This window comes from Macrotis lagotis, chromosome 7 (assembly GCF_037893015.1).
Source record: "Macrotis lagotis isolate mMagLag1 chromosome 7, bilby.v1.9.chrom.fasta, whole genome shotgun sequence".
Lineage (NCBI taxonomy): Eukaryota > Metazoa > Chordata > Mammalia > Peramelemorphia > Peramelidae > Macrotis > Macrotis lagotis.
In genome coordinates, this window is record NC_133664.1 from 42,702,482 (window position 1) to 42,724,923 (window position 22,442).

General features: G+C 38.8%; 1 protein-coding gene across 1 annotated transcript in view; it reads right to left on the minus strand.

The window, feature by feature from the left end:
- Positions 1-15,615: 15,615 nt before the first annotated feature.
- Positions 15,616-22,442, minus strand: part of EXOSC7 (exosome component 7) — a 37,725-nt gene continuing 30,898 nt past the window's right edge. The window contains exons 6-8 of the mRNA XM_074195870.1: positions 18,803-18,926; positions 17,855-18,010; positions 15,616-15,853 (exon numbers count right to left, since the gene is read on the minus strand). Coding sequence (XP_074051971.1) covers positions 15,749-15,853; positions 17,855-18,010; positions 18,803-18,926 — 385 coding nt within the window. The 3' untranslated portion in view covers positions 15,616-15,748. The remainder of the gene's footprint in view (positions 15,854-17,854; positions 18,011-18,802; positions 18,927-22,442) is intronic.

Sequence of the window (22,442 nt, forward strand, 5' to 3'; positions counted from 1 at the left end):
AGATATTCTAGAAGGTATCTCAAGAACTTTGTGCCTCATCAGATATACTAAGACCTCCAAAAGTATGACATCCCTCCAGGATGTCAGCGCCACCCAGTGACTATTAATACAATGGAAAGATTTATATTTGTTGTTAGAGATCAACAATATGTCACATGATTACATGTAATATGCTGCCGAGAAGACAGGGAGCCTTTTGCCAATAAATGGCAAATGCTCTGAATTTCATGGTAGGGTCTAAAGACTTTCCTCTTTATTTTCCAGACAATTGTACAAAAGTAGAATTTTTCTTCCCCTAACCCTTAGCTTTTCTGAGACTTTCTTCTTTCCTACGCCTGAGAACAGTGTGATAAAATGGAAAATGAAATTGTTTTATCCCTGTTCTTTAGCTAAGTAGATCACAGGGCTTAAGCCAATGAACGAGCATTTGTTAAGTGTAGGATGGACGATGTGCCAGGCAAGGAGCATACAAAGAAAGGCCCAGGATCATCAGATATGATGCTGGAAGGAACCACAGTGGTCACCTCATCCATTTGACTCCTAGTCTCCATTTTACAGATGAGGAAAGTGAAGTAAGAGGAAAGAGATTATAAGGAACAAAGCTTGAATTTGGACCAGGTCTTCTTACTCCACCTCCATTGTTCTTTCTGCCATACCACACTGCAGTTAAGTCAAGGAAACTTGAGGGAATACAAATACAGGGAGAAAGAAAGCCCCTACCCTCAAGGAATTTACATTCTCATGGAGGAAGACAACACATAGAGGGAGCTGAAAAGTTGGACCCTGGGAGAGACAAATTCCCTGGGCAAGGTCTGGGAGGCAAAGTCCAGAGGGCCAGAACCAGAGCTGGGAGAGGAATGAAAGATGACTGGCTTGGGCCCTTCCTCAAAATTAAGATTCTTAAAAGAATTCTGTAATGGAGAAGGGAGTCGATGGAGAGGAATGTGAGAAGGTCATAGGTAACAGGAGAATTTACAGGATGAAAAGGCAGCTGAGACATAGTGGCCAGGTACAGAGAGTGGGGAACTGGGGGGGGGGGGGGGAGAAGGGTGGAAGGAGAGGGGGAAGGGGGGGGAAGAAAAGAGGAGAGAGAGGAAAGAAAGAGAGGAGAGGAGAGAGAAAAGGAAAAAGAAGAGAAGGGGAGAGAGAGAAAGAAGAGAGAAAAAAAGAAGACAAAGAAGGAGAGAAGAGAGAGAAGAGAAGGAGAGAGCAGGAAAGGACAGAGAGACAGACACACACACACAAACACAAACACACACACACACACACACACACACAGAGAGAGAGAGAAAGGAGAGAAAGAGATAGAGACAGAGAGAGAGGAGAGAACACATGGTTGGGTGTCAGAATCTGGGATTTTGTGTCTTGGTTACATAGCCTGAATTTCCCTTTCTGCTATCTCCCAGAAGCAAAGGAGCTCTTGAAGAGAAGAGTGCCTATACCTGAAGCAGATTTGGTCTGTCTCGGGGCTCACAGAGGTTTTGTGTCTTAGGCCTTCTTCACCTGACCTCTCCTCTGTTCCTTCTGGCCCTCAGAAGCCATAAATGAGGGACAGAAGGAACAGAGGAGAGGTCAGGTGAAGAAGGCCTGAGACACAATTGACCTGCAAACCTGCCCCAGCGCCAGTCCCTTTCTGAATACGTCCTAGTCACTACTTGTCTAACACCTGATTCTCCTCTTTGATCACGCATTTGAAGTCTTTGCATATAGGCAGGTAGCGTAGATAGCGTTGGATAGATAGTTGGACCTGGGGTCAGGAAGACATGAATTCTGATCCTGGTTGAGACCCTAAACAAGTCCCTTCCCTTCCATGAGCCTCAATTTCCTCACCTGTAAAAAGACTGTCAGGCCCCTGGGGTCCCTTTTGGTTCTAAATCTAGCTCCCATAGCTACTAAATGCATGACTTGGCCTGCTAAGGAACAGTTCTTTGGTGTTTGGCCCTGAATGCTGGGGTCAGGTCCCTCGATTGCTCAACACAATTCACGTGTCTTATTTCCTGGAATTCTGGTCACACACATACACATACACACACACACACACACACACACACACACACACACACACACACACACACAGCAAGAGATATCCACCCCCTCTGACTTTTTCCTCCCTCTGGCTAAATTCTAAGATAGAGAATAAGCAAACTGTGAGTTCCCTTCATGTTAGGGATTGGTTGAATGAATATCACCTAAAATATGGTTTGCCTTTTGGGTTTTCACTTCAGGGATAGCACTGGTTTTTGAGAACAGGGGAAGCTTGCAATCTTGGGAAAAGGAGACATGCCGATGATCTAGTCCTCCTGAGGGTTCCGATCTGATTTCATTCCATTTGAGACTCATCAGGAGAATAGGAGGAGGGATGGAAGTAAAAAACCAGTGGTGGCATTGGGGGGATCTTAACTCCAATTCCAATTGGTACTACTAACTCTGTGACTCTATCAAGTCAATTTTTCTCTTTAGGATCTCACTTTTCTCATCTGCCAAACCAATCGATATTTTTAAATGTTTCACTTTTTGGTTACAATTGAGTTCTCCCTCCCAACCCCTACACTACAGAAAACCAACATTTTATTAGATAGATAATCAGATAGACAGACATTTACATATGTGTGTGAAACTCTACATACTTCTATTTATCAGTTCTTTCTCTGGATGTAGATAGCATCTTCTTTCCTAGGTCCTTTGTGGTTGATTTGAATATTTATAAAACTCGAAATAACAAGTCTTTCACAGTTGTTCTTCAAACAATATTGTTGTTACTGTAAACAACATTCTTTTGGTTCTGCTCATTTCAGTCTAATTTTATAAAAGCCTTTCCATATTTTTCTAAAATCAACCTGTTCATCAGTTCTTGTAGCAGAATGATATTCCATCATAATCATAAACCACAACTTATTTACTCATTCCCCAACTGACAGGCATCCCCTCAATTTCCAGTTGCTTGTCATTAATATTTTAAAAATATTTTAAAAAATTTTCCTTTTTTCCTGATCACCTTGGGATACAGACCTAATAGTATTGCTGGATCAAGTGGGTATACACAGTTTTGTAATTCTTTGGGCATAATCCCAGATTGTTATACAAAATGCTTGGATCAATTTGCCAGGAATATATTAATGTCCCAATTTTTCTATAGCCCCTTCAACATTTGCCTCCTTCCCCTGCTATCATTTTTTCAAAGTTGTTTTAATTTGCATTTCTTTAATCTTAATGATTTAAAGCATTTTTATTTGACTTTTTTATGGCTTCGATTTCTTCTCAGATTTACAGGTTCATATCCTTTGACTATCAATTGGGAATGACTCATATTTTTATAAATTTGACAAATTGTATATGTTACCCAGCGATCCCACTTTTAAGATCATGTCTTACATGTTATTTCAAAAAAGGGTCTATTACTATTAAAAACACTCAAATTTGTAACAGCAAACAATTTGAAAGAATCAGTTTGTGCAACAATTATGGAGTGGTTAAATAAATTATGTAAATATAATGGGATATTATTATACTGTAATGTTGAGGAGGGGGGTTCTCATGTGTCACAGGGACCAAGTAATCATCTAATGCCAGCCTAGTCTAGGGAACAAGTAGCAATGTCCAAATGGACACTTGGATTTAAGAGCATCATCTGTGCTTATAGACTTGTTTCTTGTTAAAGTTCTTACCAGGTTCAAAAGTGGTTTAGTAGGTATGCTTATGCTCAGAAATCACCAAAAATGCAGTTTATAATTGACTCAATTCTGCCCCAGTCTGAACTGGGGAAGATCTCTTCTCCATTGGGCTAACTGCCTCTTTCAATCTCAAAGCATATATTTATAGACTTGGATAGAAATGATTGTTGATGGCCTTGTCCTTTGATAGCAGTATTGAACAGTATGTGGCCCAGGTGAATTATTAGATTTCTCAGAGCCCCAACAACAATTCTCTAAAATTAGAAATTGCTGAGCTAATACTGATCTGCATTGGTAAAAGGAATTTCTCTTTGGGAGTTCCCTATATCAGTAGGTAGACATTAAACTAAGGGACATCAAGCTGCAACATGCTTTGCAGCTGCAGGTTGAGCTCTCCCTTGTTTCTTAAATTCTCATTCTTTTCTCCATTGGTCTAAGAGAGAAATGGGTAGAAATGTGATCAGATAGATAAGAGGGATTGGCAAGCTCACTGAGTAGTACTACTACTACTACCAGGAGGAAGGGGAAGCAAAGACTGCAGACTGCTTCAGTTGTGACATCAACCACTCCTCTACTATATTGAACTGACAACCTCCATTTCTTGCTTCAGGTCACCTTAACCATGGAAGATGATGTAGAGGTTAATGAGAAACGTTGACATCCAAGGCCCTCCATAATCTGCTTTCTTAACCCTTTTTTCCCAGCCTTCATTCTCCTTAACATTCTAGTTAAATTGAACTATACTTTGCCCTCAAATGAGTTATGCGTTTTTTTCTGCCTTGTTACCTTGGCTGGGAATGTTCTCCATTCAGTCATTCTCTTTCCTCCTCTTCTTTGTATGGTGAATTCCTGACCATACTTCATTTTGAACTAGATCTGGGATTTTATTGATATAGGGAACTCCCAAAGAGAAAACTCCCTTTACCAATACAGATCAGCATTAGCTCGACAATTTCTAGTCTTAGAGAGTGATTGTTGGGGCTCTGAGAAATCAAATAATTCACCTGGATCACATAGCTGGTAAGTGTCATCGATCCAATTTAGACTACCGTCTCAAATATAGACTTCTCCATAAAGCCTTCTCCTTCAGTGGCCCTTCCCATCAGATGACTTTAGGTTTCCTTGTACTTTGTTTTGCACCTTAATTAATGAACTTACTACATAATATTGTAAACTATAGTTTTCAGGGTTTAATCTACTGGACCAGGAGTCTGCAAACAATGATCCACAGGACCCTGACTGTAAATTCCATGAGGACAAGACCATGTTTAATCTATGCTTCCCCATTCCTAGAAAAATACTCTGCATACATTAGGCACTTCATGTTTATAAAAGGTTACTCATGTTTCAGTTGTGAGTTCTGCTGGATGACCTCTGAAGTTTCATGAACCTTTTCCTGGACAACATCTATTCAATTCTGGGTAATGTAATTTTAGGAAGGATATGAATCAATTTGGAGAAAACTTAGGAGGTGTAAGTAAGATGGCAAGAGGATCTCACATCCTTGCAGGATGCAAGAATCTTTCAAGAGCTGAGAATGTTTAGGCCGGAAGAGAGAAAACTTGGTAGGGTAGAGCTTGCCAGTTGTCTTCAGATGTTGGAAGGGATAAAATATATTAAGCTGGGCACGGCCCCAAAGGGTACAGCTGTGAGCAATGGGTGGAAGTGGTAGAGAGGCAAATTGGACTTGATGGGAATGGGATAGAGAATGAATCTGCCATTTCATTGGGATGGAAGGGAGCTCCTACACTACCATCTCTGCAGCTGATAGAGCTTCCCAAAGCACTTAGAAGTGAGGAGACTTGCCCAGGGTCTCACAGCCAGGATTTGTTAGAGCGAGGACCTGACCACAGGCTCTGAGGCCAGTTCTATACACAGGTCATACAATCTTTTTAAGTCTGATGTAATGAAAAAAATCCCTAAAACTAAGAGTTCTCCCAAATCCAATGGGATGTTTTAGGAAATTATGAATATTCCTCACTAGAGGCTGGATGGCCACTGAGAGATATGGTAGAGAATTTGTAGACAGGCATGGAATGAACTAGGTGACCTCCCTTCCAACTGTGAACCATGGTGCCTTTATCAATATGGACCCTCTCCACATATACACAGTCCTCCAAAAAAAGATCCTTGAACTAAGTTGGGAGTCTGAAAGAGGGGCTATGACTTCGTTGATGAAGTAAGACCAGGCTCTCAACTTTCCTTCTCTTTGAGACAGAAATTCCACATCTCTGCATTCTCTTAGAGGTCCTTCATCCTGGCAATTCTTGGTACCTCTGAAGCATGTGGAAAGTTCTCTTCTTCCACAGGCACTGCCACGTCTTTGTTGTCATAAGGCCAATGGAACAGAGCGGAAACATCTGCAGTGGAGGATAGCTGAGTGTCAGCTTTGGGTTTGTTTTGGCTGTCATGGATGGAATACCCAAAGATGGTTTGGTAAAGGTGTGATGACAACAATTCAACAAAAATACTCCAACCTCACAATAGCATCCACACCCACCCATCCACATCCACCCCCACTCACCCACCCCACCCACACCCACACCCACACTCACCACTACTACCAGATAAGAGTACTCTCATTTTTCTACCTTGTAGTCAAAGATATATTTTAAGATTGGTCTTCTGAAACTTTCTATAAAAGAAGTCTGCACTGGAGCTTCAGATCACAGGGGAATTGAAGGAAACTTGAAGGTGTGTACATGAAAACAACTTTCACAAATCTTAATTTAATATCAGCTACTGTCCAAGTTTTAGAATTACTCATTATTCAATGGCAGCATTCAGTTCAAGTCAATGAACATTTATTAGATACTTCTGTATGGAAAGTACCATTTGGCAACCCTGGGTATACAACAAAAGCAAAAATGAAGCTCCTCCCGACAACAAGCTTATATAACAACAACAATAATATTGAAGACTAACATTCATATAGTGCTTTAAATATTTGCACAGTGTTTTATTTACTAGCTCATGTGATATTACCTTGTAGGCTACAACAGATGAACAGATAAAAATGGAACCAAACATTCACTAGAAGCAGGAAAAACCTGCTTGGAGGTTAGTACTGGGGGCTGTGTGTGTGTGTGTGTGTGTGTGTGTGTGTGTGTGTGTGTGTGTTCAGACTCACTAGCAAGCTTTATTGGAGACTTGACCTCAGTCTAGACTTCCTTTCAGTACACATATTCACATGTTCATTTTCTCATAGTTGAGACTTCTGGAACTTTTGTCCATCCTATATAAGACCAAGAACCCTCTCTACGATGTAGCCAATGAGCTTTAACCAGCTGCCACCCGAAGCCCTCCCTCATGGGGAAACCCACTCCCCCATGTAGCTGCTTACATCAAGCTTATGCCTGCATTTCTATAGCTCACAATTGTTTCTGTTCTCTGGAACAAGCAAAACAAGTTTGATCTTGTGAGAGTTACTCAGAAACTTGAAGAGAGCATAATGGACTCTTCCTGACCCATTTTTTTTTTAAATGGGGTTAAGTATTTTATTTCCTCTTCTGTTAATCTGGGCAGTTTGTATTTTTATAAATATTCATCCATTTGACTCATTATCAAATTTATTCACATACAGTTCAGGAAAATTGATTCAAATTATTTTTTGTTTATTTATTTTATATTATTTATATTACAATTTATAGTATTACAATAATCTTGTGAGAATAATCATAAATCCCCTCCCCCCACAAAAAAATGAACAACCTCAAGTAGTAAGAGAGAAAAAAAGTATACTTCAGTCTGTGTTCAGATTCCATGAGGAATCTGGCTCTGGGATGAGTTGCCTTCCCCATCTTAGCCATTAGAGAAGCTGCTTCAATATTTTTCCCACAGTTGCTATCACTAACTGTATTTCCTTCCACTCTATTCCTCCCCACTCTCATCTATTCCATTCTCTCTCTCCTTTCGCCCTGTCCCTGTTCAAAGGTGTGTTGTATCTGAGTATCCTCTCCCATGATCTTCCCTCTCTTCCATCACCCTCTCCCCTCCTTCCCTCCCCCCCCCCCAGTTCCCCCTTATTCCACCCCTTTCCTCTCATTTTTCTCTAGGGTAAGATAGATTTCTATACCCTATTAAGTGTTTATGTTATTTCCTCTCTGAGCCATTTCTGAAGAGAATGAAGGCTCACTCACCCCCCCCCCCCACCCCGGCCTTCCCCTGTTACACTCCATTGTAAAAGCTTTTTCATGAAACACATAAAATATCTTAGCCCCTTCTTCCTTTCCTTTCTCTTCCTTCTAGTACTTTTCTTTATCCCCCATTGACTCCATCTTTTTACTACATTATACCATTATATTCAGCTCCTTCCTGTGCCTTGTCTGTAAAAGCTCCTTTTAACTGCTCTTTTAAATGAGAAAGTTCATATAAGTTATCAATATCTTCTTCCCATGCAGGAATATCAACAGTTCAACATCATTAGGTTCCTCATAGTTAGTCCTTATCATCCACTCCCTCTATGGTTCACCTGAGTCTTGTGCTTGGAGAGTAAACTTTCTGTTCAGCTCTGGTTGTTCCAATAGGAAAGCTTGAAAGTCCCCTGTTTCATTGAAAGTCCATCTTTTCCCCTGAAAAAGGATGTTCAGTTTTTCTGGGTAGTTGATTCTCAGTTGTAAACCAAGATCCTTTGCCTTCCAGAATATCATATTCCAAGCCCCACAAGCCCTCAATGAAGATGCTGCCAGATCCTGTGTAATCCTGACTATAGAGCCACAGTAGTTGAATTGTTTGTTTCTGGCAGCTTTTAGTATTTTTTCTTTGACTTGGGAGTTTTGGAATTTGGCTATAATATTCCTAGAAGTTTTTCTTTTAGGATCTCTTTCAGGAGTGATTGATGTAATTCCTCAATTTCTATTTTACCCTCTGCTTCTAGGATTTCAGAGCAATTTTGCTGTATTATTGCTTGAAAAATAAAGTCTAGGCTCTTTTCCTGGTCATGACTTTCAGGTAGCCCAATAATTTTTAAATTATCTCTACTGGATCTGCTTTCAAGGTCAGTTGTTTTTCCAATGAGATATTTCACATTTTCTTCTAACTTTCATTTTTTTGGGTATAGTTTTATTTCTTCCTGAGTTCTTGCAGTCATTAGCTTCCTTTAGTTCCATTCTGCATTTGAAGGAGTTATTATCTTCAGAGGGCTTTTTTATCTCCTTTTCCAGCTGATCAATTCTGCTTTTTAAAGCATTCTTCTCATTTGCTGTTTGTATTGCTTTTTCCATTTGGCCTAAACAGGTTTTTAATATGTTATTTTCTTTAGTATTTTTTGTATTTCTTTCACCAAGTTGCTGACTTGGTTTTCATGATTTACCTGCATCACTATCATTTCTCCTTCCAATCTTTCCTCTACCTTCCTTAATTGCTTTTCAAAGTCGTTTTAGAGTTCATCCATAGCCTGAGCCTGTTTTCTATTTCTCTTGGAGATTTTGGATACAGAAGCTTCGATTTTGTCATCATCTGAGTATGTATGGGATCACAGTAATTTTCTATGGTCAGTTTTTTTTTTTTCTGTCATTTGCTCATTTCCTCAGCCTATGACTGATTTACCACACTTCCAAGGCTTTGGGGGGTTTTTTTGGGACACCCCATCAGGACCTTAATTCCTCCAAGGTCTTATAAGAGTCTCTGACTGCTCTCTTGCCTGTATTCAGGCCCTCCTCTCTGCCCTGGAGCTGTGAGGAGGGTCCCTACTCAGCTATGGTGGTATGGGGGCCCAGACTGCAACCTGGATCTGAGTGTGGACAAAGAACTGAATCCTGCCCCAGGGAGAGCAGAGAGACCTCTGAAGTCTCCCCTAACCCTCTTACCATCTATACGCTGAGAGCTCTGGATGTGCTGGGTGGCTCTGCCAACTCCCATTGAAGGTTTTCAACTCAGGGCTGCTCTGAGGCCATAGCTCTGCTTCACACTCACTCACCACACACTGGTGTGGCAGAATTCTCCCACCACCCCTTTGGGCTGTCCCCATGATCCCTGGGCCAAGAGATCTGGAAACTGCCCTCTTTGCCACAGACCCAAACGTCCTGCCTGGCTGTGCTGAGGCTTTGGCTACACTGCAGCTTTTTCCAATCCCCTTTCCTGCAGAACTGGGAAATTGTATCACTGTCTGTGGGTTCTGCCCCTCTATATTTTGGCTAGTCTCATAATTTGATGGCTTTTGGAATTTTGGGGGGAACGAGTTTCCAGGAATTCCTGCTCTCATGCTACCATCTTGGCTCTGCTTCCCTTCCTGTCCTATTTTTTCCCTCTCCTCTTTCCTAAAAGTACCACTTCCTTCCATGGCACAATCTCAAGACCCTTTACCATCCCTTATTCTTCCTTTAATCAAGTAGTAGTCAGGAAGACCCAAATTTGAATCCAACCTCAGACACCAGCTGTGTGACCCTGGGCAAATCATTTAACCTGTCTGTCCCAGTTTCCACATGTATAAAGAGTATAATAGTAACACCAACTCACAGAATTGTTGAGATCAAAGGTGATATCATATGTAAACCTCTTTGTAAACCTTCAGATGCAGATAAATAGCTATTAGCTATCTTCTGGCACACCATATTAAACACAAAACTCTAGAAAGCAGAGGTAGTGGCACTGCTACCCACAGTCTTATTTTTTTGGCTATGCCACACTGTCGATTCATGAAGTGCTTGCATTCGCCCCCCCTCCCCCTGGTTTTTCATAGATTATGTTGAGTGTTAATGACCCACTTAAAGAGGTGGTAATAGGAGAGTGTCTACCCCTTTACCATAAGCCATCGTGGTGAGCAGGGGCAGTGTGTCTAGGTGCTCCAAGTGCAGGATCTAGCTTTGAATGCGGGACCTGCCAGGGTTAATATGCCACCTAAAATGTTGGCCAAGTCACTCACTGTAACGTCTCTAGACCCGTTTCCTAATTTGCAAAATGAAGGAGAGTGGGCTAGACGGGAGTTTGGGGTCCCTTCCAGCTCCAGAACCACCAACTTGAAAGAATTGTATTTTATCTCTGAAATGAAGTTACTATAAATTACGACCCATTTGCCTCCCAATGTGAAGGCATTCAGGACCTGAGCCACAGAGCTGTTTGGCAGAAAGCTCTCCAAAGGGGACAGACATCAGAAGGTTGCAAATGACTAACTCTGGCATCTTGGAAGTTAGGGTGCAATTTTTTGGGGGGTGGGTTAGGGAGTCCAGGCTCTAATTTCATTGTAGTAGGGTACTTCTGGTGATAGCCATTAACGATGAAAGGGAGCAACTCTGTAACTTGGAAGTCTTAGTTAATTGTTTGGGGTACAGGTTAACTGATTTTGTTCAGGGTCACACAGAGAGCAGAGGTGGACTTGAATCCAGACCCTTTAACTGTTCTGTTGTATTGACTATGCTAAGATGCAACACAATCGTAAGATTTAAGATGCATTTCCTATACAACCTTACTCATGGGTGCAAATATAATTTTCTATTCACATCAGAAGTCAGGTAACTATCTGTCACAAGACTTTCTGGTGCCTGGATTTTTACAAAATGACGTCTTACTGGCCTACTGAAGTTTTCAGAGTACACCATGAAATGAAGAAAGCCATAAAAAACCTTTAAATGCACCCATTTGCTAGGCACAGCATTGTAAAATGAAACTGGACAGAAAAATGAATGATTACTTAGCGATAAAGGCTTCCCATAAATCCCTTTCACAAAGAGGGTTTGGACTAGAAATTCAAACAGAAGAAATTGTTAAGCTAGTTTTATTCCAATTTAGCTCAATGTTTCTCAATTTGCTTAGGACAAATTTTATGGCTTCAGAAACCTTTTACTACCCAAAGTCCTTACTGCTTACAATCAGCAAATAGAAAAACCCAATTACTTTCTCTGTCCTGCTTCTTTCATCTGGTAAATCTGGATAGAGAACTGAGAACTACAGCTTCAATGGAAGGCAGAACAAAGGACAATGAAGTATGGTGGAATCTGGGGTGGAGAGATCAGTTCAGCCACTTACTAGCTGGGTTTGGCTACAATTTCCTAATTCAGAAGAGAAGGGACACAAGTACATGATTTATCAGGTTTCCACCAGTTCTAATGTTATGGAAATTCAGTTCATTTAACCTAACACTTTTATTTCATTTAAAAAAAATTTAATGGCATTTTCATAACAACTTTGCAAATGTCAGAAACAATAAAGCAGCTATGTAGACCGGTGGACAACTAATCTTTATACAAAGTTCCCTAGGGGAAGCATATGAACCATTTAAAATGTATTATCTACATTTCATTATTTTTTAGGTATTTTCTTCATTTCCCATTTTTTAATCTGGTCCTGAAACACCAGGGAGGCCTCCATGAGTTTGACAATTCTGACATAGACTAGAAAAATCACTGCCTACTTTTAACATGGACTTGGAAAGTAAGGCTCTGCTCATACAACTGAGTTTAAAAGGATAAATCCATAAGGTTGCATTTTCAGGGTCTGAGTTTAACTGATCACCAGTCAGTAATAACTACACCTAATTATGGGGAATGTGTTTAATTGCACCAAAAAACTAAGCTAATATTAATCCCCTGAATAAACTATTGTTTTAAGAAGTTTATGGAAATTCTTGTATTTTAATTATGACACTATTTTATAAAATTAAAGATTCATGGAAATAACAAAGACATTGTGTGGTTCAACATGAGTTCCTTCCAGAACTATTTACTAATTGTTTCCCGGCTGATTTCACTGTCTTCTCTGTGAAATGCTTATTTACAAGGTTGTTCAAGAAAACCTTTATTCTTTTGGCTGAAAACAAGATTCCTTTAGAGTCCTTTTCTTTTAGAAAGATTTTATTTTGAATTTTACAATTTTCCCCCTAATCTTGCTTCCCCTCCCCTACCCCCACCCCCACAGAAGGTGTTCTATTTAGTCTTTACAATTGTTTTCATGACATACACTTATCTAAGTTGAATGTGATGAGAGAGAAATCATATCCTTAAGGAAGAAAAATAAAGTATAAGAGATAGCAAAATTACCTAATAAGATAATGGGTTTTTTAAAAAATTAAATATAATAGTCTTTGGTCTTTGTTCAAACTCCACAATTCTTTCCCTGAAAACACAGCCCAAAATTGTGCCTCACTGTTGCACTGATGGAATGTGCAAGTCCATCCAAGTTGATCATCACACACCCATGTTGCTGTTAGGGTGTACAATGTTTTTCTGGTTCTGCTCATCTCACTCAGCATCAGTTCATGCAAATCCCTCCAGGCTTCCCCTGAATTCCAATCCCTCCTGGTTTCTAATAGAACAATAGTGTTCCATGACATACATTAGTTAAACTATTCTTCAATTGAAGAACACTCACTTAATTTCCAATTCTTTTCCCCACAAACAGGGCTGCGATGAACATTTCTGTACAGGTGATATTTTTACCCGTTTTTCATAATCTCTTCAGGGTATAGACCCAGTAATGATATTGCTGGATCAAAGAGCATGCACATTTTTATTGCCTTTTGGGCATAATTTCATATTGCTCTCTAGAAACATTGGATGAGTTCACAGCTCCACCAACAATGCATTAGTGTCCCAGATTTCCCACATCCTTTCCAACATTGATCATTGTCCCTTCTGTTCCTATCTCTAGGATCTTTTTATCAGAAAGCTTTCCTTGTCTATTTAAAAGCTGTGGTCACCATATATTTCCATTATGAGAAGGCTAGGCATGATGTCATTTAATTCTCCCAGAAGAACAAATTTTACAGGGAAAGATGAGTAGGCAGCGTGTTGGCACTCCAGAGTATTCTAGCTGTAGTCAAAGGACCTGGCTATGCTATTTAAGACCTGTAGGCAAGTCACTGAACCAACCTGGGCCCATTTCATCATTTGTAAATTGATGGGAATTAGGTAAGGATTAAAAATCCCCCCATCTTTAAACCTATGATCTTTCTACACTTGACTTCCCCCAAGGGCTCAGGCCCTCCTTCTTTAAACTGTCATGTATTTTATCTGGCAAATATTTTCATAGATTGACAAAAGGCAGTGTGGTGTAGTGGAGAGAGCACTCAGAAGATCTGGGCTAGTTTGAATGCTAATTATATAAACTATTAGATCTAAATAGCTATATGACATTGGGCACATCATTTATCTCTAGAATGTTCTCTCATCTGTGAGCAGAGCTGAATTCAACAACCAAGAAATGATTCTAAGTACATGTAATCTTCCTTTAGAGAACCTCACTTCTTTGCTAACAGGAATTTTTCCCCTTTTGTTCATGTTACCAGTTGCACAGCTGGGGATTAAATAAATGCCTGGTGAGTGATTGCTCCTCTAACTTAATAAAGAAATATATTCGATGATGAGCCCCAGAGGCACAGAAGTTTCTTTCTTTTCCCTTCTGTCCTGTGTAATAGCAAGTTGGCTAGCTAGGGGCCAACTGTAGCTCTCTGCTGTACAGAAATGGGCATTTTGTTTACTTGCTTGTCTAGTTGAAGGATGACTGTTCAAGAAGTCACTTTTCATCTTACCCGACATCTGAAAACATTTTGATTTATGCCTCAATTAAGGTCTGGTGAAATTACTCTTCTAAAGTTAAGTTACCAAACTTAAAGGGGTCTAACTGCTACCTTGTCAAATGAATCAATAGAAATGTTTAGTAAAGTAGTCACTGTCACAGGACATAAGGAGTACACTGCCCCACAGAGAGTTTATTTTTAAGACAAAAAACAGGATTCAAGGCAGGCAAGCTACCACTGCCACACAAACCTAGAATTTTAAGGGTCCAGACCTTCAAAAGGCATGCACTAATAATGAAACCCACGATGCTAAATGGTTTGCTGAAGAGAACATGTAACAAACAGTCAGACACTGGAGCTGGAACCAGGCAGGTCTTGAATCACAGTCAAGCAGGTGCTGTTTATTCCAAGCTCTGCTACCACAGGGCCCCTGGATCCCTGGGTCAAGGTCTCAACTCAAGGTGTCACCCATCTCACTGGGTAACAAATTCCTAACTTCTTATTTTGTATGTCCAATTTAATATGGAGTACAAATACTACCATAGAATCACATCCCTTTTTAATGACTAGTATTTTTTTTCTCCTCAAGCATCAGAATTTGAAAATAAAGTTTTGGTGACCTAGAAGAGACTTCAAGAAATCAAACAGCTACTATCTGTTCCTTTCTCCCTAACTCCATCTTTGGGTGGAACCACACCTGAAAATAAAAGCCTTAACACAAAAAAAAAAAACAAAATCAAATTTAAAAAAACTACTTGAAAAATAATAAAATCTAAATATACTACAAAGTTATTATAAAACATCAAGAGAAAATTTGAAAGAAAAAGGACATAAGGGTTTTCTAAGACTCTGGTGGAAGCCTAAAGCCTAGGTTAAAAGAAGCTAGGAACTTTGGGAGGTCACATGGTTTTTAATGACATTTACCACTTTAAGAACTGATTAATTCATGGAATATAGAATCTGCAAGAACTAGAGCTTCTAAAGTAGGTGTTCTTATCCTTGGGTCCATGAGCTTGTTTTAAAAAATATTCTGAAAATTGCATTTCAATATAACTGGTTTCATTTGTACCTACATATTTTATTTCATGGACTTAAAAACATTAGTTTGAGAAGGGTTCCATAGGTTTCACTAGACTGTCAAAGACCCTAAGACCCAAAATAGACTAAGAATCCCTGTTCTAAAAGGTCTTAGTCAGAAGCAGTAAGGTTGTGGGGGAAGAGCTGCTACAGCACACATATGGTCTCAGCATGTCAATCATTCGCTAATGCTTAATGAAGCATTATTTCAGATTTACTTTTCAACACAGAGAGTCCCTGTGGAAGGAAAAGCCCAGGAATCATTCCTTCAGCAATCAATTCCAGTGTGGACTCTGCTAAACAGAAACTGAGAACAAGAGATACACAGACATAGTTCTCAAACTGCATCTATGTAGGCTGTTTGATCAAATTTTAAGTCTTTTGCTTGTGATTATTAAAAAAAGGATGCCAATACTAAACAGTTCAAAAAATAAACTTTAATTTTATACATACAGATGCTACAAAGATCAAGCCATCCAATAAAAATACAAATAAATTCTTTGATTTTTTTTTGTTTTTAAAGTCACATTTACCAAGGTTGAAATATAATTTATCCCAGAAATCCAACTTTCTGTCTCTTGGGTCCCAGATTTTCTTCTTTCTGTAAAATAGTCTGCAAGGAGGAATGTAATACCTTGCCAACTCGTTTCCCAGTCTGCAGAAGTGAGGACAGAGGGAGAAAAGTCATACATGTAAGACTGTTAAAGTATAAAATCATTAAGAAAAAATGGAGATAAATTGTTTACCCCTGTCTATTAATTTACATTCCCAATTGGTGTGGGCATTTTCACAAAACTTATTAACCAACTAGAAAGATATTGTTTTAATCTGAACAGAAAACCTTGCTGCCCCCTAACTTGGGTAAAAGCAGTGGTGAACATTTTCTTATGCTTTGCTGAGATGACCTCCCTCCTTCTTGAACATGAAAAGAAGGGCCAGATTCTTCTGTTAGTTGTTAAGAAGGCCACCAGGTCAGGGATTTCAGGAACAAATCAAGAGACAAAGAATCAGAGTTTGCACTAAAGCAAAAATCAAAACTAAAAGCAATGGGGCAGAAGGTACAAGAGACAGAGACCTGACTTCCTGAAAACTCCTTAACATTCCCATAAAAAGTAGAATGGACTGCCTTGGGGACAGTGGCCTTGGCCCTCCCTTGAGGCCTTCCTGAGACTGTTGTTGTGACTGCTACTGTGTATACTTTCTTCTCAAAAAAGAGGTAATGCCACAACAAGCACATGAATTGGATTTGAGTGAGGGAGTGCTGTCTCACTTTCTTCTCCAGAGCCACCTGGGTCAAGTAGGTCCATCAGGACAACTGGAGATGGCCCTGTATGTGAGGAGTCAGGGTTAAGTGACTTGCCCAAGATCTCACAACTAGTATGTGTCCGAGGTCTATTTTGAACTCAGGTCCTCCTGACTCCAGGACTAGGTCCCTATCCAATGCATTTAGGGATGCTCAATTCAGAGAAGGACTAAATGTCCTCTGAGTTACCTGATGCCTCAGAGACTCTTAACATACATAATAGTAAGAAAAGAATTGGAAAGATACAATTTATTTACAAAAGGTATCAATGCCATGTAACATGAGGTTTGACCTGAGACTAGAGGAAGCCATTAGAAGATTTTATATGGAATTTTGGATAAAGGAGCATAAAAGAACATGTGACGGGGACTGATATGTCGTCTAAGAAAAGAAGTTGGGGATAGGTGTGCCTCACAGTGAAAGGGAGTTCTTTGGGCAAAAATGCTTTTAGAAGAATTTTTCTTACAAAGATTGATGATTATTCCCTTTATGAAAATAGTATTCCTGTGAAAAAGTGAGACCAGGTTATAGGACCCTGCTATCTAAAATATGTCAAATATATATCCATTGCTAAGCCTTTGTGTGAGACAAAAGTTCAATAGACCAATGTGTGGTCAAATTAAATTTTCTTTTAAAATTTAAATGAACACAGGAAAAAAAGATAAAGAGAGTAACTGTAACATATCTGGAAACTTCTGAAGAGAAAAGGATATTATATGGAAGAAGAGAATGTGACTTAAATCTTTATATCCCTTGTTCTCATTAAATGACGATCCCTGGACATGCTGTTAGATCCCAAGTACAGCATTATTTCTCAGAGCCTCAATTTCCTGACCGCCATATGTTTGCTTCTGAAATGCTTCTTTCATATCCTCGATGAACTAAGGACACAGCCATCCTCAAGCATTTTGTGAGTTTTCTCCCTACATCATGTACTCACGTCGAAAAAAGGTAGCAGGGCAATTTAAGGCAAAATAGCAGGATTTAAGGAAGTCTTTAAGTCACTTAATCTAATTCCCTTATATTAAAGCTAGGAAAACTAAGGCCCAAAGTAATCTGCCACAGTCGTCCAGTTCATGTGCAACAAAGTTGGTACTAGAACCTGTGTCTCAATCCCAGGACAATGTTTTGTCTTTGGGGAAAAAATAAAATTCCTACTAGATTAGAAAACAGCCATCAAACACAGGTCAAATCTTGGGGACATCCAAAGGTCAAATCCTAATGATTCTCAGAGATGGAATACAAAGATGAAAGAGAAAGTAAGGGGCTAATCTCGTAAATAAACCAAGGATACAGTGCCATAAAAAAAAGACATGAAAATCAATGTTTTTTACCCCAAAGCTTCTGCCATACCTCCATCATCTCAAAGATGCTCTCTGGGTCCAAGCTTCCTTTTCCTACTTTCCTCATGCATGTCAGTACCCCCTTGCTGGTTGAGGAAACAAGAAGGCTGGCCAAAGAACAAGCCTCCTCCTGCAGAGTAGCATCCACCACATGCCTATAGCCAATCTGAAATATCAAGAACATTGAGCAAGTTGCTAAGGAAGGAAGGTTCAGGCAGAATTGACAATTATTTTTTTTTAGGGTTTTTTTTGTTTTTTTTGTTTTTTGGCAAGGCAAATGGGGTTAAGTGGCTTGCCCAAGGCCGGATTTGAACCCAGGTACTCCTGACTCCAAGGCCGGTGCTTTATCCACTACGCCACCTAGCCGCCCCCAGAATTGACAATTATTAAGTCCACATGCATAACATTAGATAAAATGATGGGGAGAAAATGGGGTCCTAGTCCCAGAAAGTTTACAAGCATCAGAATATCAAAGCAATGTGTTGTTCGGAATGGCAGTTGACTTGGTTCATTTTTGTAAGGCTCTGATGAGATCACAAGAAGAGGCTACTTGTTGAAACACCATATTGCAGTTTCTCCAGACTAACCAATTATATGAAGTTCTAGTCTGCCAAAAAGACAGATCTTTGCTGATTAATTGGATAACACAAAAGTTGACAGACTTAAGGGACACTTGGACAGGTTCCTTGTTTCTTGAGTTTTGAAATGAAGTTTAAGAAATATGAAATTGCAGGAAACGTGTTCCACTAACATACTGCTATTAGTATAGGATTCTATTTTCAGTTAGTTGTTACTATTAAAATAACTTCTACATTCTCAGAGAAATTTTCTCTACTTAACTAATGGAAGCAGTTTCTACACCAGAAAGGAAGGGAGAAAGGAAAGTTTCTGATTATTTAAAAAATGACAAAGGTAGAGAAAATGCAAATCACAAACTATATAGAAAAGTTGAACTTACTTTGCTTAAAGTGATGATGCAGGGCACACTCTCTACATTTAGTCTAATACAGTCATAAGGGTCATCAGAGAGTTCAATGTCCTTTGATCCTTCTTCATCCTCCAACACTCGGACCTTAGGGATGCTGAAAAAAAGAGGAAAACAAAAGATAAAACAGTGCTTTCAACATTTTTCTTTTGCACTTATTTAGCACTTAAACTCAGAATTTCAAAAGAAAAGTATTACTGAAGAAGCAACCATTGTTGAATCTATTTTTCTCACAAATACTGCTTGGGACACTCTCTTTGAACAGATCCCTGTCAAAAAGAACAGGGAGAGGGGAAAAGGTTGCCTGGATGGAAAGGAGCAGAAGGAAGAACTGGGAAGAGATGAGAGAGAAGCAGATGTGTATCTTGGAGGGGTGGCTAGATAAGAATGGGAAAGAATCCATACTAAAAAGCTTTGAATAATATGATTAGTTTCCAGAAGAAAATAAACTTTTCTTTGCCTGATGGAAACAACTTTAGGCTGTCCATTCAAAAAAATCCTTAGAAATAAAATAAATTTCAAAATATTTATGAAAATTCCAGTTCTTTATCCTGTTCATTAACTCTAGAATGTCACTAACTACCAAGTAATGTCTGGTTTTAATTTTCTATTCAGTTTTGCCAGATGGTGCCAACTCATTCAAAATTCAGATTAATTTCCTTAGTGATCTAAAAGGACTATTTTTTTTAATGGGAGTAGGAATTCTCAGGACCAACAATCATGAAATTCAAAGGAAAACATACCAGTTGGAGAGCCATTAGCTTTCTGGAAAAGACTTTATTAAATCATTTGGAAAGATGATGTTAATCTAAGATACATCTTTTAAAAAAAGCCCTTGTCCACATAATCTAGTAACAAAAAAAAATTTACATTAACATAATTTTCTGTTCTAAGTTATTTTATTGTAAATTTTCAGTTGCCTCTAAATTTATAAACTTGTTTGTTAATCAACCAATCAAAAAAAACATTTATTTGGGGGCAGTAGTGCAGTGGATAGAGCACTAACCCTGGAGACAAGAGGAGCTGAGTTCAAATTAGGCCTCAGACGCTTAATATTTACCTATGTGACCTTGGGCAAGTAATTTAATCCCACTGCTGTGCAAAAATCAATAAAACAACAAAACAAGTGACAACAAAAAAAATTTATTTGGCATATAAAGTTTAGAGAAAAAAATTAAACTCTATATAGTTGATTAATAAAAATATCTTCTGAATATGATGCCAATGATACCAAATGAAATTAAATGGTTTTTAAAATGTATATTTTTGGAGATGATGGCAACATAGAGTACTCATTATAATCTGGTTAGTTTTATATCAGGAATGCAGGATTGGTTCAATATTAGAAAATCCTTAAAGATAATTAACTATATTAATAACAAAAGATACTGTCCTTATCCCACTTTATAAAAGAGGAAAATGTGCTAAATAAAAACTTAGCAAAATATCCAAGGTCCCACAGGGGACATTTGAATTCAAGTCTCTGGACTTTAAGTCCACAACTCTCTCCACTGTGCCCCTTCCCCCACACTTCTGACAAGATCTAACATTTGTTTAAAAACAAAGCAGAAAAACAAATAAGTGAACTTTTCCTTAATATGGTAAGATAAACAGCATCTTTCTAAAACAAAAGGCAACATTAACTGTAATGAAGATAAATTAGAGTGGTTTCTAAAAGATAACAAGTAAAACAAGGATATCTAACACTAGCATTATTGTTTGGCATAGCTGTTGAAATACTACCTATTGCAGTAATACTAGAAAAATACATTGAAAGAATAAGCACAAGCAAAGTAAAAAACAAAATGCTTACTTTTCAGAGCTGATGGTTTACTTAGAAAGTCTGTCTAGAGGGTCAATTGAGATTAATTAAAACAATTAACTGAAACAATAACTTCATCCAAGTTTTGGTATAAAGAATTCACTTAAATCATCAGTCTTTCTGTATATTGCCATCAAAACCCAGAAGAAAAGGAGAAATTCCACTGACAACAATTAAAGCATGTATAAAATTCTTAGGCAGGTGCCACCCAGAACACATACAAAAACTACATGAATACAACTATAAAATATTCCTTAAACAAATCAAGAGATCTAAATAATTATACAAATATCAATTGCTCATGGGAAGGACACAATTAATTTACTTATTCAATGCCATTTCTTTGTTGTTTAGTCATTTTAGTTTTGTCTAACTCTTCATTATCCCATGGGATTTTCTTGGCAAAGATAATGATTTGCCATTTCCTCTCCAGCTCATTTTACAGGGTTAAGTGACTTACCCAAGTCACACAGCTAATAAGTGTCTATGATCAGAATTGAACAGAAAGATGAGTCTTCCTGACTCCCAAGTCTGGTGCTCCATCCACTGAGCCTCCTTGCTGCTCCACTTCCCTCACCATGCTAACCAAACACTAAAAGATTACTTAAGTTTGAAAAAAATTAATCAAGTTTATTTAGAGGAACAAAAGAAGAATATCAAAAGAATTACTGAAAAACATACGAAAGAGCCTAGAATCTCAAACTATACTAGAATGCAATAATCATCAAATCAAGAAATGTCAATTCATGAAACAGATTCTGTATACAAATTACAGAAACAAATGAACTACAGCACACACAGGATATATTGGGATATTGGGATAATCTCATTAAAGCAGTGGCTTTTTGCAGGTTTTAACTGAGATGTGAAGGAAGTCTAAGGAGAGAAAGTATTCTAGACAAAGGAGAAATGCATAGATTTGTCCTGTCCAATGGACCAAAAGGAAAGAGCACTGAATAAGAAGAGAGAAATAAGGTACAAGTAGATTGAAAAGGCAGGAAGGGGAAAGGTTAGGAAGAGCTTTAAAGACAGGATTTTTCATATTTGTTTCAGGAGGAAATAGGGAGTTACTGCAGTGTATCAAATAATAGGATGACATGTATTTGAGGACAATCACTTTGAAAGCTGAATGACCTGAACTGGAAAGAGCCTTGAGGCAGGCAGACCCACCAGCAGCTACTAAAGTAGTCTGGATGAGAGGTGGCAAGGGTCTGCTCCAGGGTGGTAGCAGTGAAAGAATAACTGAGAGGCTGTGGCACCAGACTGGATATGGCTAGAGAGAGGGGAGAAAGGCATTAAAGGTGATACTCATGTTATGAACAGAGAGATGATTTTTGAATCTGTGGGAGTTGATGAGATTACCAAGGGAGAAGAGAAGGTCTATTAGGTAGAAGGAGAACCAAGAGATAGCAGTGTCACAAAAACCTGGAGGGTCGACAGTGTAAATAGCTGAAACAAGGTGAAAAAAGATGAGTCTTGAGAAAAGGCCACTGGATTTGGCAATCTAGAAATCACTGCTTACTTTGGAGTCAATTTCAGTGGAATAATGAGATCAGAAACCAAAAGGCAGATTTAACAAGAGAATGAGTAGAAAGGATGAAGAAGAAAAGTCTTAGCCCATAAAGTGAATTCAACTTCAGGTGGAGAAGGAAATGGGTGGGTTTGTGGAATTGGATGATTACCTCTTTTTTTAAAAAAAATTTAAGGCAATAGGCCACTCAGCTAGGTAATTATTAAGTGTCTGAGGTTGGATTTGAACTCAGGTCCTCCTGACTCCAGGGCCAGTGCTCT